General features: G+C 40.8%; 2 protein-coding genes across 40 annotated transcripts in view; one reads left to right on the top strand and one right to left on the bottom strand.

Moving 5' to 3' along the window:
• MYO9A (myosin IXA) overlaps positions 1 to 2801 on the bottom strand; it is a 257518-nt gene extending 254717 nt beyond the window's left edge. For 16 of the 39 annotated variants that reach the window (XM_086322709.1, XM_086322714.1, XM_086322712.1 and 13 more), the window contains exon 1: positions 2209 to 2740. The gene's annotated coding sequence lies outside the window, so the exon portion shown is untranslated. Of the gene's footprint in view, positions 1 to 2208 lie in introns of all 39 variants that reach the window. The other 23 variants (XM_086322710.1, XM_086322713.1, XM_086322730.1 and 20 more) reach the window with 5 other exon arrangements.
• Positions 2802 to 2932: 131 nt separating this feature from the next.
• Positions 2933 to 21581, top strand: SENP8 (SUMO peptidase family member, NEDD8 specific). The gene is made up of 2 exons (XM_086322749.1): positions 2933 to 2992; positions 20127 to 21581. The coding sequence occupies exon 2, from the start codon at positions 20163 to 20165 to the stop codon at positions 20799 to 20801; it is 639 nt and encodes a 212-aa protein (XP_086178875.1). The 5' UTR covers positions 2933 to 2992; positions 20127 to 20162; the 3' UTR covers positions 20802 to 21581.
• The last annotated feature ends 878 nt before the right edge of the window (positions 21582 to 22459 follow it).

Here is a 22459-nt window from a genome sequence, read left to right as displayed (position 1 = left end):
ACTACAGCCTGCCAGGCCCCTTTGTCCATGGAATTCTCCAGGCAAGAAGACTGGAGTGGGTTGCCATGCCCTCCTCCAGATCTTCCTGACCCAGGGACTGAACCTGCATCTTCTGTGGCTCCTGCATTTGCAAGGCAGATTCTTTTACCACTGAGCCACCAGGGAAGACCAATAAAACATTATTAAAAATCCAAATAAATATAAACTCTATCAAAGCTAGTGAAACTCCATGAAAGCCCAGCGAGTGGTTCAATGAGAAATTTACTTTAACTATATCCTTTTTTGCATGTTCATAAAAGACCCATCAGGAAATTTTTTGAATCCTGAAAATTACTTAAAACATACATATAACAGCTGATATATTTAAGAGAAAAGCACATAGCATTGTCCGTAAAAACAAAGACTGAAAATAACCTCAAGATCACCAGAATGGAATACTATCTAGCCAGTAAATGAGGCAATTCCAAATATACTATTGTTGAATGATCTCTAGGATCTATTATTAAAGGGAGAGGGGAGCTGTAGCCATAATATACAGTATGCAAGCATTTGTCTGTGGAGTGTTTTAAAAATATAAATATATAGACTTGTACGCTAGAAATATCACAAGGACACACACAAAGATGGAAATAATGGTTGCGTCTAAGGAGGGAAAATGGGTGGCTGGCGAATAAATGGGGAAGAGAAACTTTTTACTGCATAATCTTTTGAACCTTTTGACTTTTATACTATGTCTATAGTTATGACCTATAATTTTCATATGATTTTCTCCCTTAGTTCCACACACACAAAATAAAAAATTTTAAAGTACTGACTACAAAAGCCCCTCTATACTTCATCCCTCTACCAACGTTAAAATTATGCACTGATCATTCGGTGTAAGATTACATTTCCTTCTTGACAGCTCAGGAGTTCAATAAACTATTTTACTCAATATTTTATTACTGCTGAGAAGGCTGCTGGTAATGACACGGGTGAACACTGCATGGTAACTGTACTTGTTCCTTGGAAAAGCAAGACCGCAGCACCAAGTAGCAGAATTTTATTATCGAACTGGCATCAAAACCTTCAGGGATTAAGGAAAACTACAAACCTTACTTTTCCAGAAAACTGAAAAACAATAAAATAATAATTTTTAAAAACACCCTAGTATCCTTCAAAAACAGTGCCAAAGGTATATTAAAATCTACAAGAACGTGAAGCAAATAATAACACATGGAGACACAGTTTTATTCATTAGTGATATGTGATTTAATCCTTACAAAAGTCCCCAAACTGTCAGGATCTGGATTACCTCACACGTTCTAGAAAAGAGACAAGATGAGAAGCAAGCTGTGTGATCTTACAATAGCACACACCCCCTGCCCTGGCTTTCCATGCTCTTCCCTCTCACTCTCTATAGCCACCAGACTAAACCCTCCAAACCTCGGTATCAGTTGGGTCCCTTAATCCCCACGGAGGGAATATACTAGGGTAACACCCCTTCAGGATTTCATGGCAAAGTCTTTCCAATCAAAGAAAGGATCACGAGCGGGGAGAAAGATACTAAGGTCTGCCTAAGGAGAAGAGGTCTGCGGGAGGCTACAGCAGGAGTCGGGGGAAGAAGCGCCAGTTGATGGTGGCTATAGAGGGGCTGATACCGGATCTCTTGGGAGGTAAGAGCATCACAAAATAGACTATGGGAAAGCCGAGTTGGGTAGGCGAAGGGCTGGTCGGCTGGGCGGTAAGCGAGCCGGGGGTGGGGGTTAGGAGGTCTGCTGAGAAGGGTGGCCACGACGGATCTGCCCTGGACCAGGGGGTCGCAATGGGTTAGGGGGTTAGCCCTAACTGGGTCTGAGAAACTGTGATCCGGTCAGCTCACGGGAGGATGTAACAGAGTCTCGAGGCCCCATTAAGCGTCTAAGAGTTCGAAGGGGGTTCCAATAGGGTGTACTGGTGTGGGTGTGGGGGGGGGGCGGGGGGGGCATGATAGAACCCCAGGAGAGGCTGGAGGGCCAGAAGGGTGTCTGGCCAATGGAAGATACCATGGGTGGGGTCTACTGGGGATCCTGGGCAGCGATCGGGTATCTGGGAGGCTGCGGGGCAGACCCGCACGCGGGGCGTCTCCGCTGGGGCGGGGCGGAGCGGCCCCGCAGGAGCCAAAGAGAGAGACTGAGACGTGGGCCGGGCCGGGCGGCAGGGCCGCTGGGCGGCTTGGGCGGGTCTTACCTCGGGCTCCGCCGCGGTGGCCACCGCAGCCCCCTCCTCTTCGGCGGAAGCCGTCTCCCAGCCTCGGCCCCAGGGTCAGGCCGGAGGAGACAGCAGAGGCCGAGACCACCGAGGGTCGGACGGTTCCGGGACGGTGGGCCCAGTTGCTTTAGGGTCCAGGCGAGCGGCCGCCGCGCATCCCCCGCCCTGTCAGAGAGACTCCGCCCGGCCTGGGCAGGCACATCCCCCGCCGCACCCGCCCAGCACGCGTTGCACCGCCGCCTCCACCGGTGTCGCCGCCTCTGCTGGTGCCAGAGGGTGCCTTCGCAGTCGCGTCTCAGCGTCCTGGCTGGACTCAGCAGCCACAACCAACCGCCGCCGCGTCCCAGTCAGCTCCGGCCCGCGCGCCCCCGACCCCGCGCACGCGGCCCCGCCCCGCGCGACTCCTAGGCTGCAGACGAGCAGGCGCGCGCGCACTTACCTCCCACGCCCCCTACCGCCTGCGGGATCCTGCCCGCCCCGCCCCCGCACGTGACGGCGCCAGCGAATACAATGTGCGCTTGCGCGGACACGCCCCATCTCAATTGCCTCTGGCGGACACGCCCCGTCTCATTGGCCTCAGGCGGCCCCGCCCAAACTTTTCTTCCTCACTTTACGGCACAGCTGGGAGCCTCTGCCTTAGAGGACTAGAGAGGAATGTCGCAATGTTGGGGGTAGAAAACTCTGGATTTGCGACTGTAGCGCTGCTTTTCCGGCCAGTACAGAGCTGCTTGGAGGCTGGTAGGGGTGGTGAGGCCCGAAGCAGGTAAGAAGCCTGCTCCCTACTTTGGTTTGTTGGTATGTGGGTCCGGGCAGGGGACCTCTTTGCGGTCCACGGAGATCTAGCGTATCTGTGCCCCATTTCCAATTCTGGCAAGAATTCTCAGCGACACTCCTGTTAGCCCCCTCTCCTGGTTGCCACACACACACGCCCTGTATTTCCCCGCCCCCGACCTCCGTTTCCTAGTTCTACTTTTCATTCATCACTCAGACTATTCACTGAGTGGTTTCTGTGCGTTGGACTCCAGAAAGTCAGAAGCAAATGAAATAGTCTCAGCTTTCTGAAGCGCTCTGTCAGAGACGAGGAGATAACTCGCAGTGGTAGTAAAGTAAAATTAAAGTAGGGAGAAAAAAACCTACAGGATACTCTTGAGCATGAATGTGTAGAAAGACTTGAGGAACCCCTTCCAAGGTGACCTTTGAGTCACTCTTAATTTTTGTTAAAAGGCTAGTGAGCAGTAGGTGGTCAAAGAAATAGATAGAAGCAGAAAGTACAAAAGCATGTGCTAGTACTGGCCGAAAGAGTAAAAAGTTAATCAAAGAATATAGCTGGTGAAAACCATGCAAGTGTAGGCTACCCTTTAAAAAACATCGTTGTAAAGTGGTTAGGGGCAAGCGTGTGGGCCACAAGACTGTTTTCAAGATGGGAGTCTTTTGGGCATAAAAATACCATGGAACCGAGAAGACAATTTATTGGTACGAGTTAGAAAACCAAGAATACTCGTGGCTTTCAATCTTGTATGCACGGTAGAGTCACCTGGGAAGCCTTTTAAATATAAAACCAATGCAGTTGCTGCACCTGAGGCCAATTAAACCCAGGTATCGATATTTTTTTTAAATTGATGAGTAAGGCTGTGGGTTAAAAACCATTCAACTAGAACAAAGGAAAGCAATAAGAAGTAGGGGAGGGCCAAGGTTGATAAAAGTGGCACTGTAACATTAAGATGGGAGTCATCTGATGAGAAAGAGTTGGAGGTGGAATGGGAGCTTGGTCAGAGTGATGAAGTTTTGAATAATGGAATAAGCTCTGGAAAATGGGGGAAGGAGTCACTCCTGCCTTTCCCTCTGGCACAGTTCCATCCTTCAGACTTAATCAGGTCCACCTCAGTTACTGCTCTCTTTTCTTTTCCCTTCCATCCAGGGTCGATCAGCTGGGGATCCAGGCTTCCCGCTCCAAGCCATCCTCATTTCTTTCCCCCAAAAGATGACAGCTAGGCTAATGTATGAGATCCAAGAGCAAACTTCAGACCCCTAGAGATGAGTACAATACACAGTGCCTTGCCAGTTTAGAACCTGTCTTTTATAATTCATCAATCATTTAAGTAAGGAATGAGAAAGATTTAAGACCAGCCCTATTCAGACCTGTAGTATTAGGAAAAACAAACCTTTAAAAGAATTCTTTTGGCAGGCAGAGAAAGTCTGTGTAAGGCAAAGCCCAAGCCATTGAATGGTTTAACTAGGGTTAATTCGAAAACTTATCAGCCACCAGATAAGAGTGAGTCACCATTGTCTGGTGTGACTAGAGTTTAGTATGAAAAGTAGGGGCGGGACAGAGATGAAGATGAAAAAGTGGGTGTGAACAGATAGTGAAGAGCCTTGAGTTCCATGCTAAAGTGTTTAGGTTATATTCTACAAGCAATTAATATGTATAATAAAGATGTATAAAATAAAATACATAGAAACAAATGAAGTTAGTTTTATTGAAAGTTGTAAAAATATAAAAACGTGTGATGGAGTTACATATGCGATTCCTTACACATTAAATAACATCAGGCAGCAGGTCTGTTGTTCAGTCACTCAGTCATGTCCCACTCTTTGCGACCCCATGGACAGCAGCACGCCAGGCCTCCCTGTCCATCACCAATTCCCAGAGTTTACTCAGACTCATGTCCGTTAAGTCGGTGATGCCATCCAACCTCTCATCCTCTGTCATCCCCTTCTCTTGCTTTCAATCTTTCCCAGCGTCAGGGTCTTTGCTCATGAGTCAGCTCTTCCCATCAGGTGTCCAAAATATTGGAGCTTCAGCATCAATCCTTCCAATGAATATTCAGGATTGATTTTCCTTTAGGAAAATGGTTGGATCTCCTTGCTGTCCCTTGCTGCCCAAGGGACTCTCAGGAGAAATCTCCAACACCACAGTTCAAAAGCATCAATTCTTTGGTGCTCAGCCTTCTATGGTACCAGGTCTAATTATGTAATTTCAAAATAGTGATGAGTATAAATTTTGAGACACCTGTAACAACTTTAATGTGATTTGGAAGTATTTTCCTATTGGTGACAAAGACACCAGTAATATGAGGATTATTGACTACACTTATTGAATATGTTAAATTTCAGCTAGAGGTTATTGCAATGGCACCCCACTCCATCACTCTTGCCTGGAAAATCCCATGGATGGAGGAGCCTGGTAGGCTGTAGTCCATGGGGTTGCTAAGAGTCGGACACAACTGAGCGACTTCCCTTTCACTTTTCACTTTCATTCATTGGAGAAGGAAATGGCAACCCACTCCAGTGTTCTTGCCTGGAGAATCCCAACGACTGGGGAGCCTGGTGGGCTTCCATCTCTGGGCTCGCACAGAGTCGGACACGACTGAAGCGACTTAGCGGCAGCAGCAGAGGTTATTGAAAAGATGCAATTTTTTCCCCTAATCCAAGTTCATGGAACCGTTAATTCTAGCCACCTTCTGGTCCAGGGATCCTAGATTTATAAATAGCTCACTGTAATGGTTTTAAACAAGATCACAACAGATCAAGTAAGTGTTTTGGAAAGGTACTTGAGCAGTGTTCACTTCTCAACCTTTCTGTTGGAATCAGCATAGGGAACTGGCAATTTATTTTTTCCTATAATTTAGTTGCAGTAACTGCTACTGACCTACTGTTGCCTAATAATTTGAGAACTCGGCTTGTGGCTGTCTATATAGGATAAGTACAAGGAGGTAAATTGGGAAAGATAGGGCTATTTTTTTTTGATAGGGCTATTTTTGTTGAAATTATTTAATGCTATGCTGTAGTTTGTACTTAATTTTGGTAGACAATGGAGAAATGTTTAAAAACTTGGAGCAGGATAATGAAACGAGTTCTATTTGAAAAATAATCAGCAGTAATGTACAGATTACATTTATCAAAAAAGAAGATAGAAATGAAGAGGCCAGACCAGCAATTAATTAAATTTTTTAAAAAGCTAAATTTTATCATAAAGCAATCTCTAAAGAGTCTACTGCTGCTGCTGCTAAGTCGCTTCAGTCGTGTCCGACTCTGTGCGACCCCATGGGCTGCAGCCCAACAGGCTCCTCCGTCCATGGGATTTTCCAGGCAAGAATACTGGAATGGGGTGCCACTAAATTCCTTTATTTCCCCAGTGTGACCAACCTAAAGGAAAAGATTGGACTAAATTACATGCCTTTCAACAAAGAGGTGCACACCTGTGGAGAGATCTGTTAGCATTTTTCCAGGTCAAGAGGCTAGCCCTTTCTTTTGTATTATAATGATAATGTTAGAACGTCTAATAAGCAGTGACTTTACCATGTATCTGGGCTTTCCTGGTGGCTCAGATGGTAAAGCTGCAGTGTGGGAGACTCGGGTTCAATCCCTGGGTTGGGAAGATCCCCTGGAGAAGGAAATGCCAACCGACTCCAGTACTCTTGCCTGGAAAATTCCATGGACTGCGGAGCCCGGTAGGCTACAGTCCATGGGGTTGCAAAGAGTCAGACATGACTGAGCAACTTCACTTTACCATGTATCTAGGTTCCTAGATGTTGCCAAGGCCTTTCTTAGTTATATTTCCGTCTACACCTGTGAGTCCTACAGTTGTGACTTTTTTAAGGTCAAGACTCATCTCCTTGCCAATTCCTTAAACCTTCTTTGCTGGGTAAATGCATTAGTAAACAAAAAGGAAGTCCTCAAGGCCTAGGGAACCCATCTTTTTGGAAATTGACCATTGCCAGACTATAGAAAACTTACTGCTCAAACCCCAGTTACTCCCCAAATGGTGTGACTTTTTAACCATATTATTAAAAACATTAAATTTGAGGCCCAGGTGTTACTAAAGCAAGTAAGTAATGTAAAGTTAGTTTTCTGAACCAGATTCTATTTTCTTCAGCATGACTAGTTTATATTCACTAGTCTATCTACCTATTGGTATGGTTCAAGTTTCCTTTTCTTAGGGAATGGGGGAACAGGTCTATTTTAAAGCAGAATTCTTGAAATTTCTGAGGGATTTTCATTACTTACAGAAAATCTCTGAAAGTTCCTTTCTCTGGCTTCCAATTAGATGACTACACCTTTGAACATTCATCCGTTATAAAAGCACTAGAACACAGTTGTGATACTGAAACAATTGTCTGGTCACAGTTACTATTTTTGAGCATCTACATTGTACATTTAAAAAATCTTAGGCCTGCCTTCCCTCATGGCCAAAAAAATAAGTAAATGCTGTCTCAGAGTAGTGTGATAGGTTAAATTCCTTCAAAACAGTAACGTGTGGATTTTCCCATTACTGTTTATTGTAGCAACTTCGCACTTCAACAGCTAAAATATGTAGATGCTGGAAATGTTTAGTCCTATTTAACAATATGTAATTCAGACCTCATCAGATAACTCAGCTAGTATTTGTGTTAATTAACATTTAAAGATAAATTCTGTATGTCACAATTGGGTCCCATCAGACCCTGTTTTCCTATCAGCACAATAAAACAAATTCATTGTTTTATTTGTTCATTAAATATTTATTGAGCACCTGCTATTCGCCAAGCACATTTTTGAGACTCATTAAAGAGGAGTTTGTACTAACAGTTTACCTTTTAACTATGGAAAAAAATAATTTACCAGACTTTGAAATCTACAAGACAGATAATTTAAAAATGATGCCTTTTTCATTCTCTTTTAAACCAGATGTCTGCATACAGCTACTGTGTGTGCAGTGATTATTTATGAAACCAGGCAGATTATAACTTTAGCTTGACCACATCTTATCACCTAAGGTATAATATTAGCTATATACTAAATAAAATTCTGTTTACTCCTTTGTAAAATATATCTTACTTACTCAAACCTCTCATTAAAAGTGTCCTCCCCATCCACTATATTTACAGTCGCAGTCATTTCAAATTTTGCAATTAAGTCATTTCTCAGAAAATTTAAACAAAATCATTTCTAGAAAAGGCTGGTATTTACACCAAGTATATAGGAAAAGGAAAGAAAAATTGTGACACAATTATAGATGGAACCTTTGAAGTGTAATGGTAGACTAAGAATAAAGTTTTTTTTTCTGATCCGTGACCCCTTAACCGTGCCTAATAAGTGACAGAACCATAAATAGAGAGCCTCAGTGCTGGAAGAAATCCTAAAAGGTTACTTAGTCTATCTCCCTGGCCCAAGGGAGGGCCAAATGGAATTTATGGCTAATCAGTTACCAGGCATCATCATCATACCAAATAGTTTTTCTGCTTTGAAAGCTGAATTCCTCTGTTGGTAAAAGATTCATGTGAGAGGTATATTGTTCAAATTTATAAATAATTTGGGGCTTCCCATGTTGTGCTAATGGTAAAGAACCTACCTGCCAGTGCAAGAGATGTGAGATACCTGGGGGTTCAATCCCTGGGTTGGGAAGATCCCCTGGAGGAAGGCAGGGCAACCAGCTCCAGTGTTCTTGCCTGGATAATCCTGTGTACAGAGGATCCTGGCGGGCTATAGTCCATGGGGTCGCAGAGTCGGACCCCAACTGAAGCGACTTAGCACACATACATAAATAACTTATAAAATTGAAAAATCTTATGTTTTTAACAATCTTGTGTTTTCAGGCACTGAAGATAGCAGGCATGAATGAAAACTAATCTCTGTCTTTAAGAAAGATATAAAATCTTGATGGTAATTTTTACATGCCACTTGATACAAATCTCTGGATGGGTTAGGCTAGCATTAAAAGGAAATGTTTAATTAGGGGAAATTGAAACCAAAAAATAAGACTTCAGCTTCCTTCCTGAAAATTTTTCTGCTTATGCTGACATGAAAAGCACATTTGTTCTTGAATGTGATTCATTTTGTGAAATTACAAATGAAATTTTACATGAAAAGTTGGATGTAATCTAATTTTAATGAACATCAGATTATGTTTAAATATTTGTGTTTGAAACTTTGTGCAAGAGAAATTAGACTTACTGTTTTTTTACTAGAGGACATAAGTGAGACCAGCGAGTCAAAGAAACATATTTTGTGTGTGTGTGTGTGTGTGTGTGTTAGTCACTTAGTCGTGTGGACTGTAGCCTGCCAGGCTCCTCTGTCCATGAAATTCTCCAGGCAGGAATACTGGAGTGAGTTGCCATTTGCTTCCCCAGGGGATCTTCCTGACCCAGGGATCAGACCCAGGTCTCCCGCATTGCAGGCAGGTTCTTTACCGTCTGAGCTACCAAGGAAGCTCCAGATAGATTTTCAGTTCATTCAGTTGCTCAGTTGTGTCCAAATCTTTGAGACCCCATGAATCGCAGCACGCCAGGCTTCCCTGTCCATCACCAACTCCTGGAGTTCACTCAGACTCACGTCCATCGAGTCAGTGATGCCATCCAGCCATCTCATCCTCTGTCGTCCTTTTCTCCTCCTGTCCCCAATCCCTCCCAGCATCAGAGTCTTTTCCAATGACTAGATAGATTTTAAGTGACTGTAAAAGTGAGAGGTGCTACATTTCTTTCTTGAATGAATGACAGTAGCTGTATTTTCTGGTTATATACTCATTAGAAAAAGGGGGAAAATAAAGCAATATCAAAAGTTAGAAGAAAAAAGTTTAAAAGTATTAAAATCCTATTCTTAAAACTGTATTATTATAGATAGCTATCATCCTTGACTAATTTTGTACAAATTTTTATATAACCTTTCTTTTCATAGCATATTATGAGCATCTTTCTATGTCAATAAATTATTTTTTAATGGCTGAAAAGTATTCCATTAAATGGAAACCCTGTTATTTTACCAGTCCTCTTTTAAACTTTGGGATTATTTCCAGTTTTTCTTTTACAAATATTACTGTGGTAAACATCCTTGTTAAATTTTTGCATGTATCCTAAAGTTTCGTTTAAGATGAATTTCTGAAAGTGTAATACCTACATATTTCCAAAATACTAAAATATAATGACAAATTATCCTTCAAAAAACTCACATTAGTTTACACTCCTGTTTACAGTAAGACTGCATTTTCCTGTAGTTACTCAGCAATGCCTGTTATTATCAGTTTTCCCATCTTTGCTAATTTAACAGGTGAACAATGAAATCTTAATTCAACATACATTCCCTTGATTACGAGTAAGATATTGGGTATCTTTTCATGTGTGTATTGGCCAGCTGTATAAAGTGTTTTTAAGCTCTATTTTCTTTTAATATTTTTGTTTCACTTTTTAGCATTTAAATTTCACTCGATCAGAAATAGAATTCAATATGAGGTCTGAAGTAGGGATCTAGCTTCATTTTTTTGCTAATCAAATGATTAACAAATTGTCCCAGTGTCATTTATTAAATTTCCCAGTTAGCATATCCCAAACGTCACTGCACAGTTAGTGAAGTGTTAATAGGTATTATACCAAAACAGAAAACAAAAAGTGTTTCATTGGTCAAAGGAGCTGGGAAAGAATCAGACTGAGAAAAGTTAAGTTTCTGTATTGCAGAACCTCTCCTAGCCTCTAATATGCTTGTGTGCATTGTGAGTCAACAATAAGGAGTTTGGGGATGTAGAATTTCCCTAACTTACTTAACCATGTAATCTTTTTCTTTCCTGAAATGCCTATAAAATTCTGTGAAACTGTGCTGTCCAAAATAGTAGCCATGGGACTTCCCAGGTAGTCAAGTGGTTAAGATTCCGAGCTTTCAGGGCACTCAATCCCTGGTTGGAGAACTAAGATCCCATATGCCACGAGGTGCAGCTGAAAAAAACAAAATAGTAACCACTGCCCACATGTGGCTATTTAAATTTGAGTTAAAATTAAATAAAATCAGTCCTTCAGTCTCACTAGCCCTTTACAAGTGCTCAATAGCTAGTGTGGCTAGTGGCTACTATATTGGACATTGCAGATGAAGAGCATTTCCATTGTTATTGAAAGTCCTACTGGACCGCACTGCTGTAAGACATAGTGATCATTGAAAACGTGGAATAATCCTTAAATTTCTCCCACTGATTTGTACCGTCTTCATCATCATCATTTAAAATGTCTAACTGCATGGATTTGTTTTTTTACAGTTGTATTGACTTAGCTATTTCTGCTCTAATATTACACAGCTAGTTGTAAGTCAGACTCCTGCATGTTTTTCCCTGAGAGTAGAAATGAAAAATTCCTTCATGGGGTAGGAAGTTAGACTAAAAGGAATTAAAGTCCTTTATACATCTAAGGGGCTTCCCTGGTGGCTCAGCTGGTAAAGAATCCACCTGCAGTGCAGGAGACCTGGGTTTGATTCCTGGGTTGGGAAGATTCCCTGGAGAAGGAAGCAGTTACCCACTCCAGTATTCCGGCCTGGAGAATTCCATGGACTATTCCATGGGGTCGCAAAGAGTCGGATACTACTGAGCGACTTTCACTTACACTTCTGAGACTCAAAGGTACAAATTTCTTTGCAGAACATGATTTATATCAGGTGATTATCCATTTATCCATTTTTTCTACAATTACTATTTACTGAGCATATGCCCAACAAGTTTTGTTGAAGGTCCAGGGGACCAGAATGGTAAGCAAGTTTAGGGAGAGAAGGTTCTTTATTCTCTTATGATTATGGAGCTTATGTTTTTGGCCTCGGGGAGAGGGGGGAAATATTAATGAAGAAACAGTGAAAAAGGAACTGTCAGATAACCACAAGTGCTGTCTATTTCGGTTCCACAAGGAATTGAAATTAGAGGACAAGAGAGTGGTGGCCTCTTGTTTTGGATGAACATGCGAGAGCTCTCTGAATAAGTGGCATTTAAACTGAAATTCGGAGAAGGCAATGGCACCCCACTCCAGTACTCCTGCCTGGAAAATCCCATGGACGGAGGAGCCTGGTAGGCTGCAGTCCATGGGGTCACTGAGGGTCGGACACGACTGAGCGACTTCACTTTCACTTTTCACTTTCATGCATTGGAGAAGGAAATGGCAACCCACTCCAGTGTTCTTGCCTGGAGAATCCCAGGGACCGGGGAGCCTGGTGGGCTTCCGTCTATGGGGTCGCACAGAGTCAGACACGACTGAAGTGACTTAGCAGTAGCAGCAAACTGAAATTACCCAGCAAATGGTGCCAACCACTAGAAGGTTCAGGCACAGCTAGTAGCCCAGCCCTCAGGAGGAAAAAAACATGGCATGTTTGAGGAAAGTTGGTGTGGCTGGAGCTTAGTGAGCAAGGGGGGAAGAGTAATGGAAATGAGGTTGGAGAGGTGCCTAGGGCCATGTAATCATTGGAGGGTGGGGTGGGAGGAGGGGTTGTAAGCAGCTAGGGTGGGAAGTTCACATTTTTTCCTGAGTGTGATAGTGTACTGCCAGAGGACAGGACAGATGTGAGCTCACTTAAATGTTTGAACAATTACTCTTGACAGCTGTATGGTGAATTTACTGGAGGGGTCAATAGTAGAAATAAGGAGTCGTGTTAGGCTATCTCAAGATAAATAATGATGGACTTGACTGAGGTGGTGGTAGTGAAGATGGAAAGTGTTGGGACAGGTCCAGAACATTTCGGCTGTAGAATCAACAAGACTTATCAATTGGTATATTAGGGAATCTGGTTCCTAAGAATTAGTGATTTATGTTACAGGCCTATCAAGTATGAAAGTGTTAGTCACTCAATCATGTCTGATTCTTTGTGACCCCCTGGGCTATATTTAAGTCCATGGGATTCTCCAGGCAAGAATACTGGAATGGGTTGCCATTCCCTTCTCCAGGGGATCTTCCCGACCCAGGGATCGAACCCAGGTCTCCTGCATTGCAGGCAGTTGGTAAAGAATCTGCCTGCAATGCAGGAGACTCTGGAGACGTGGGTTCAATCCCTGCATCAGGAAGATTCCCTGTAGAAGAAAATGGCAACCCACTCCAGTATTCTTGCCTGGAGAATCCCATGGACAGAGGTGCCTGGGGTTACAAAGAGTCAGACATGACTGAACCACTGACCACCACCTCTAGCTATCAAGTATGGAAACTGACTAAACTGTTCCACTGAAGTGTCCAAGCCAGCAGAGTAGGGTGAATGAAGCAGAGATAATTGCCTTCCTCTGGTGCAAAAGTGCTCTGCTAATCTCTTATTTTAAAAATCTGTGCTGATGTTGCATTTTATGCTGTTATATCCATGTTTATGTTAATAAGGTATTGTAAGTCACTGATTAAAATATATTTAATATATTTAGTATTTAAGATATTAAAAAGTATTTAAATTGCTTAGCTCTTTTCCCCCAATGCTTGTGAAATTGAAGCTCTAAGAAGATACATTGGAGTTAGCCTGTGTTTGATTTTTGGGGGGTGTGTGTGTGTGTTGAATCTTGCTAGCAGCTAGCCATGTATGTATAGGAGCACTGACGGCATTTGTGAGCAGTTGCAGTTTGATACAATTTAAAACAAAAACTGAAGGGAGTGAGGAGGAGGAAAGGAAATTACATTTAGAAACTACTGACTGTTAGAATCTTCACTTAAAATGAGTAAACAGCTGCACTTTGCACTTTACAGTGTTTAAAAACATAACTGAATGAAGCTGTTCCTTTTTTTTTAAGGAACTCTTACTGAATAATTTGGGGGGGGATGAATAAAGGTCACAATTCTGAGATAGTAGGTTTTCTTTGGGGCTTTACAGTAAAGCTTATCTGTATCACTACTGTTATTTTAACCACAACAGGCATATTATCCCAAAAGTTACGAGAATTGCTACATACTTTAAAATGCTTATTAATTAAAATCTTGATGTATATTTTTGATCTTATAAAATGAATATTTACTCACGCATCTATAGACAGTTCTTATATCTACTAATTAAGCATTTCCTCATTAAAAATTCCCGTTGAATCAGCAGTAATACCTCTAGTTAAAGGTTAATCTCTAAGATATTTTAACAAATAGCCTCAATGCTTTATTAGACCCCTAAAAGCTCTTAAAATTAATTTAACCTATGCATTTACAACAGATTACATTATAGTGGTCTAGAATAGAGACTGGCAAAGTTTTTGTCTAAGAGGCCAAACAGTAAATACGTTAGCCTTCACAGGCTACTGAGCTCTTAAAGCGGAAAAGCAGCCATGAAAGACTTCCCTGGTGGTGCAGGGGTAAGACTCCTCGCTCCCATTGCAGAGGGCTCAGGTTTGGTCCCTGGTCGGCAAACTAGATCCTGCCTGCTGCAAGGAAGAGTTTGCCACCACCTATAAGACCTGTCACAACCAAATAAATAAATAAACATTTTTTAAAGTAGCCATAAAGAATATGTGAACAAATGAGCATGATTTTGTTCCAGTAAAACTTTAGAGTGGAAGGGAAGATTTTAAAGATGAGAGCTTAGAATTGTAGAACCCTATAGCTAGAGGTGGTGGTGGTGGTCATGGCTTCAGTCACGTCTGACTCATTGTAACCCCAGGCACCTCTGTCCATGGGGTTCTCCAGGCAAAAAAAATGGAGTGGGTTGCCATTTCCTTCTCCAGGGAATCTTCCTGACCCAGGGATTGAACCCACTTTTCTAGAGTCTCCTGTTTTGCAGGCAGATTCTTTACCACTGAGCCACTGGGGAAGCCCATAACTAGAAGAATCTTGTAGAAATCATAGAATCACTTGGAAACATCTTAAAAATACAGGTGCCCAGACCCTCCCCCCAGAGATAGATCGTGTGTTTAAAATCTCCATAGATGATTCTGACATGCCTCCCTGGGTAGAACCAGTATTTATCTGGTCCAAACCTCACTTTACAGATGAGAAAACTGAGACCCAAGGGTTTTAAATGTCTTCTCCAGAGTCAAACAACTGGTTGATTGCAGATCTGAATTGAATCCCAAGTCTGCTGATTCCCAACCTAGTGTTTTTCCTACTGAACCGGCAGCTTCTTGCCTTACTTACATCAGCAGGAAATCAGAATGGTTCTTGTTGAGTTATAATTTTCCCTTTAATTTTTATTTAATTGCCTGGTTTTTATAACAAATATTCAAGTCATATGCACTTTAAGGATTTTAAGATGAATATTAAAAAATAGTCTCTCGTTAAAATTAAATATTTGGGGAAGTGTCCTATACTTTGAATGCAGTGTTCACTTAGCTACAGAAGTTGGAAGATATAATAAAGTAAACCCCATAACCACAAGGTTTGAGTATGCTGACGACACACTAACAGCATTGCTTCCCTCAGGTTGAGAGACTACTTCTCTGTGGTATTAGCATTCACCTCTGCTTATGTCAAAGCTAATGTTCAAATGCACAGTCCTGCCCTGGCTGGATCTATCTGTGTGGCTTTATATAAAGAGACAAACAGACGCTTTAGTTTCAAGAAATCTTTAAGGTCCATTATTACCACCCAAAATATGTAGGGAATGGGGAAGGAAACAAGTTTTCCTTGAGAGTTTGCTGTCTACCAGAGAACGTGCTAAGTCTTTTCAGTCATGTTTTTAATTCATAAAGCAGCTCTGAGAGACAGGTTTTATTATTACCTCATTTTACTCATGAGGAAAATGAGGCCCAGAAAGAGGATGAATAGCTTGCCGAGCCAGTCGCACAGTTAGCAAGTGCAAGTCAGCCCAAACTCAACGCCTCCTGGCTCCAAAACATAGAACTGTACTGTATTTTGTTGAGTTTTACACAGAACTATGAGGAAGTCATTGTCTCCCCAGTATTCCTATACCATTCACCAAGACCAAAAACATAGATCTTTTAATTGTTAAAGGCATTTACTACTAATCAACAGAAGAAAACAGACAAAACACAAAGCTAAAGCAAAAACGGATATTACAGTATAAAAATTGTATATGCCTTATTTCCCTTAATTTGTATTTCCTGACTCCCTTTAAAAGTATTTCATTCATCTGACAAACATTAATTGTACCTCAGATATGCTAAGTACAGTACTCGCTGTATAGAAAGGAAATATCCCTAGGATGGTTCTAAATGGCTCCTGGTTCTTGTGCTAGGTCTGCTCCCATCTCTTTTTTCCCCCTTACCCCATTAATGATAGGATCATTGCCCTCTGGCACTCCAACAAAATCCTCCAAACTGTTTCTTAACTCTTCTCTCTTATCTACCCTTCTCTGATCCCTTACTGATTCTGTCTATAATATCTTTTCCTCCTCGCCTCTCTCCTACTACCATTTCCCCTGGTTTAGGTCACATCCCCCTCCTACCTTTCATTAAAAATCGAATTGGTCTCTTATCTCCAATGGGTCTCCCTACCAATTAATCCTATATACTATGCCTGAATCATCAGTCTTTGTAAAGCATTGACATAGCCATTAATGGCTCCCCATTTCCTCCGGTATAAGTTCTAGACTTTACACCTGGAAATCAGTTTATCAGCACCTAACTTCTAATAATCTTCCTCCAGCCTTCATCTGCATCGCTGTTCCCACTTCATTCCAGCCAGAGTGGATTAAACTTAAAGGCACTTTCCTTGCCTCTTCCTTCTTAATGCCCTTCTCCATGCATCCACCTCTCTGCTTTTCAAGAGCCCACTTTTATGCCACTTTCTCCTTGAAGACTTTCCTGATTTGAGCTCTGCATCCATTTCCCTTTTGAATTCATTTTATTTGTGGTTTACCAGTTTTTTTCTTTTGAGTATAAGCCACCTTACACATCTTTATATTTTCCATGACAACTGCATTAGATGTGTGTGTGTTAGTCACTCAGTCATGTCCGACTGTTTGTTACCCCATGGACTGTAGCCCACCAGGCTCCTCTGTCCATGAAATTCTCCAGGCAAGAATACTGGAGTGGGTTGCCATTTCCTTCTCCATCTGCATTAGGTACTTGATAGGTATTTATTGAGTAAAAGAGATGTATATATTCATTATGGGTTCATTATAACATAATAGGGTTAAGCTCAATGAGGGTAGAAACTATGACTTTTATTCCCATTTTGATTTTCTACCCCCTAGCACATAGGAAACGTTCAGTAAACATTTGTTCAGTGTGATACACTACAGTTATCAGTTGCTGGGATGTAAATTTCCTGATGACCCAGTAGATATCCAGAAATGCTACCTTATATTTTTTTAAATGTTAGTTACCTATATTTCTTCATTTAATATTGACACATACCCTATGGTAAAAGTCATGTATTAATATTCTCACTTTACAGAAAAGGAAACTGGCTTAAAGAAATGAAGTAGTTTTTTATGATGACATAGCCACTGAGCAACAGAATGGAGTCTAAAATTCAAGTCTTAAGATGTGAACTTTGGCATCCATTTTCTTGGCCAAGGTGGTTTGACCAGTTTGGTTTCATTTGCTTTAGAATTGTTACAGCTAACCTATTGCAATCATGCTGTATGGAACAGAATTAAGTCCTTGATTGCCACATTACCTATAGGTCAGATGTTTTCAAAATCAAACAAAGCACAAAAACTATTTTCTAAAGAAAATCTTGACCCTGCTTGTGGACACACTCTCCACAGTGAGATGCATGTCTATTCAGACACCCTTCTTGTGAACTGCTATCCCTAGTTGGATTTGCTCTTGATGTACAGGACTGATTTCAGCTGGCAGCTTAGAGAGCAGGTCTCCAGGTGTTTAGCAAGCGTTGCAATCTGGCCGTTACCACTCCTAGTAGTCACTGAAGACATGAGGGAGAGAGTCAAGAAGCCTTGCTCAAGGCACATGCAGTCATTCGTTTTTCATACTCATATATTCTTAAATGCAGTCCCATCAGCAACCAGCTGAGCACCTAGCCTCTCCACAGCTGCTTTTACTAGATTGCTGTTTGCTCTTTTCCCATCAGACTGAATATTAAAGATCATTATTAGAAATAGTACTGTGAAATTATTTCGTCTTTTACAACAATATTATATACCCCATATGCTGCTGCTGCTAAGTCACTTCAGTCGTGTCCGACTCTGTGTGACCCCATAGACGGCAGCCCACCAGGCTGCCCCGTCCCTGGGGTTCTCCGGGCAAGAACACTGGAGTGGGTTGCCATTTCCTTCTCCAATGCATGAAAGTGAAAAGTGAAAGTGAAGTCGCTCAGTCGTGTCTGACTCTTCATGATCCTATGGACTGCAGGCTACCAGGCTCCGCTGTCCATGGGATTCTCCAGGCAAGAATACTGGAGTGGGGTGCCATTGCCTTCTCTGATATACCCCATATATGTTATGTATATTAATGTCCCATAATATAAAGATGTTATGGGCATTCATTATGATACTCCGTGTTTTTTGTTTTTTTTTTTTTACTCCAGGTTTTTTATGAAAATTTCTTGAGAGAAATCTGTCTGACCTTAATACAAAGAATGCTTTTACCTCTCCTGAGCAGTTGCTTTGTTTTTCCCTTATGGACATTGTGAATGTTTAACTTAACACTCTGTAGTTAGCTGCCAAAAGCTAAGAGCCAAATTTGTGGCCCACCCATAACAAACGTGCTCTATGCCTCGTTAATTTTCTTCCTGGCTCCAGTTTAGGCCTCTGCTCAAGTTATTTCTTCTTAAGAAAAATCTTGATTCATGCCATCTTATTTTATATAGATATATACACTCATCAACAGCCTTGTATCCGTTTTGAAATAGTTCATATTATGATATTCTGTATGCACAGAAAAACCATCTTTGGTGCTTCCTAATTACATCATTACTTTAGCTTTCTTTTCTTCAGGAGTACATTTATTTCACTCTGTGAGTTTTTGCAGGGTTTTGATTATATGAAAACGATTGTGTCAAAAAATGTTATTGTTTTAATACTCTAACCAAGTGGTAAAATAACTGATCTAATGGCCAGAATTGATTAAATTGATGTCACTATTCTAGCCCAGTCTTTCATAGCAGTATTATTTTCTCATATATATATATATATATAAAATACACTTTGCTTTGTACTCTCAACCTTCATGGGGCAATTTATTGCTTTGTGATTTCTAGAAATATTGTTATGTTGCCAAGTGAGTGCATAAGCAGTGAACTCTGAGTTTAAATGTCATATCAACATTACCACACTTATCAGACTTCTTGTCTCTGTCAACACCTTGCTTAAGAGGATCATGAGCATATAAATCTTACTATATGACTTGTCTTGCTCCCACTCTTAATTTAGTCATGCCTTCATTTGAACAAGATGTATAAATGGATATTAGTTTCCAAACCGTATTTGCTTTGATTGTTTAATAACATAAATACTATTTGAACAACATTTTATTTTATACTCTTTTTAATACCTTCAAGTAAAATTATTTGGCCTTTTCTACAACTCTCTGGGGCCTTTCTACAGACAACTAGAAACAAGGACAAAAATCGGATGATACCAGCAAATCAGTGGTAGAACTAGGGCTAGACCCAGATCGCCTGATTTCCTTTGCCACACTTCACTGCCAAAAGAATTTCTAAGTTACATTATAAACACTGTATAGTCTTTATCTTACCCCTTGAGGTTAAAGACGGGAAAGACTGTCATTCATGTTACTAACAGGGAAGAATCAGGAATGAATTTCATTTGTATTTCTCCCATTGTTTTCTGTTCTTGAAATTACAGTTCCTTTTAACTACAACTCTAATCACTGTCACTTTCCATCACGGAATGAGGAAGCAATATTTTATCTTATCTCTTGAAAATTAATGTTGAAATGGAAACTATTTCCCTTAGTAATTAGTAGCATTTAAATTGGACTCTGAAAATTCATCTTTAATATAATTTGCCATTCTTTTAATGCATATTCATTAAAGGGGTGAATATATGGTTAATGATATAGAGTTTGATAGAACAATTAGGTATAATTTTAACTAATCTCAGCATTTAAAGAGATTTTTAATTTCATATGGAGAATTTCCAAAATTTTCATTCTGGTTGTTAAACTAGAGGGTTTTGTTTTTTTTTTTTAATGTTTATCCTTAACCATGCATGGTTGCTAAACACTTTACAATTATATTTAATCTTTACCCCAAACCTTGTAAGAGCAACTGCTATTTATGATCCCCATTTTACAGTCAAGTATCTTGTTCAACAGTAAATATTGTCTTCTGCCTCTCCTTCAGCTTCTGGAATTTCTGAGCAGCCCTGGTCAGTACAAGATGGACCCAGTAGTCTTGAGTTACATGGACAGTCTACTGCGGCAATCAGACGTCTCACTACTGGATCCTCCAAGCTGGCTTAATGACCATGTTATTGGGTTTGCCTTTGAGTACTTTGCCAACAGCCAATTTCATGACTGCTCTGACCACGTCTGTTTCATCAGCCCCGAAGTTACTCAGTTCATCAAGTGCACTGGCAACCCAGCAGAAATCGCCATGTTCCTTGAACCCTTGGACCTCCCTAATAAGAGAGTTATATTTTTAGCCATCAATGATAATTCCAACCACACAGCTGGGGGAACCCACTGGAGCTTGTTGGTATATCTGCAAGATAAAAATGGCTTTTTTCATTATGATTCTTACGGTAGTAGTAACTCATTCCATGCAAAACAGGTAGCAGAGAAACTAGAGGCTTTCTTAGGCAGAAAAGGAAACAAACTGGCCTTTGTGGAAGAGAAAGCCCCTGCTCAACAAAACAGCTATGACTGTGGGATGTATGTGATCTGTAACACTGAGGCCTTGTGTCAGAACTTCTTTAGACAACAGCCACAATCACTACTGCAGCTACTCACTCCTACATACATCACAAAGAAGAGAGAAGAATGGAAAGATCTCATTGCCAGACTTGCTAAAAATTAGCTGTGGAAATATATTTGACTTTTGAAGTCTCTTTCTGCCTGTCCCCATGAATTGGATGGCTGCAGTCTCAGTGCCTAAGGGAAGATGCCTAGGAGAGGAAAGCTTAGAATGCTTACTTTCTCCTGAGAGAATGTTGTCCTCCACATTATCCTAATGCAAAGTATCACTTTAACCCTAACTTCAGAGCAATATGTTCTGTGACGATGTCTTCAAAATATGCACCAAAACTGATTAATTCCCTTTTGGGCTCCCTTATCCACATTGGTTTAGTCCAAAGAAAAAAGGTTGACCTGTAAAACAAATTGAGAATATGTGAAATTTAGAAGCAAGAAGAAAATCATACAGCAACCAAAAACCTACTGCACAGCCCATATATTTCAAGAGATCAACTAGCTGGAAGCAGATCAAGACCTAACCTAATTCAAGATTGAAGTTTTATCAGTTACTCAATTCTGTGATACTTCCTCTTCCATTCAATAAGCAAAGGCTTTCCCAGCTATAACCTTTGCCAATACTTGATAAAGATGGTGTTAGCCCATAGTCACCCATCTAATTCCTGGAGCACTTTAAGAAAGGGGGAATCTTAAATAACTTTGTTAAAATTAATGCCTGTGGTGGACCTCTTGTTTTGCATCTGAAACTTAGTCAAAGTTCATTTATTTTTGAGATACAAAGGAGAAAAAGTGACCTTTCTTAACTCTTTCACTTAATTCAAAATGCAGACAGTGTAATTTTTGAAATGTGGAACCAAGAGTAAAATGAAATGCTGTTCCTTCCAAATTATGGATGTGTTTTTACAGTTATTTCAAATAACAATTTAAATGATATGTTATATACACATATTCTATTCTTAATGAGGATTAGATTGCAATGTATATGAGACTTGAAAGCTAAAGATTAGCTTCAACTGTGAAACTTATAATTTCAGCTACCTTCCTAGCCTAACCCTGCCCCCAGCCCTCATGGCTCAAAATAACCTCACCACTCAGTGACCACAGAGGCAATAGCCCAGTTCCTTTTAGTCAGGAAGGGAAAACCCAGTAAGTGTAAATAAGTACAGGTCACATAGCAGGCATAAGTTGAAACTAAAAGTCAAAGAGAAAGCTACCAAAAAAGTTTTCATTTCAAGTCAGTATATTTGAAATAATTAAGGATATCTAATGGAAGCTGGGAGCAGGGGAAAAAAAATGAGGAACAGGCAGTCAGGCATAGAGGTGGGATAGGGAGGGAGGAAGAGCAAAAGGGCACCATTGCTGAAGCCAGGAGTGTAGATAATGATAAGGCAATATTGTTTCAATAACTATTGGATTAGGCATATAGTCTAGACTGAAAAGCTCAGATTCTTCTCTGGGAAAAGTTGTTGTCTTTCTGATAATGATAATGTATATCTAGATGTCAGATTGTCTCCATCTTAAAACAGTACCTATGGGAGCAATCTTTCCTGTCTCCCTAAGATTCATCCCAGAAAGAAACTTTTTGACCTAAACTAGTACTGTCTTAAAAATTGAAACCAAAGGTCTCCTTTCCAGATACATAGCATGATTGAATTGTACCACAAGCTGGTCTGTGTAAAAGTTTGAATGTGTCATTTGTGTTAGCATTGTAAATGACAGGAGAACTTAAGAGTCTACTTGTAATGTTTTACTCGATAGCAGCCT

This window comes from Bos grunniens, chromosome 10 (assembly GCF_055505025.1).
Source record: "Bos grunniens cultivar Pamir isolate PY7600 chromosome 10, Bosgru_T2T1.0, whole genome shotgun sequence".
In the NCBI taxonomy this organism is placed as follows: domain Eukaryota; kingdom Metazoa; phylum Chordata; class Mammalia; order Artiodactyla; family Bovidae; genus Bos; species Bos grunniens.
Note: the sequence above shows the minus strand (reverse complement) of the source record. Positions and strands in the feature narration are given on the sequence as shown.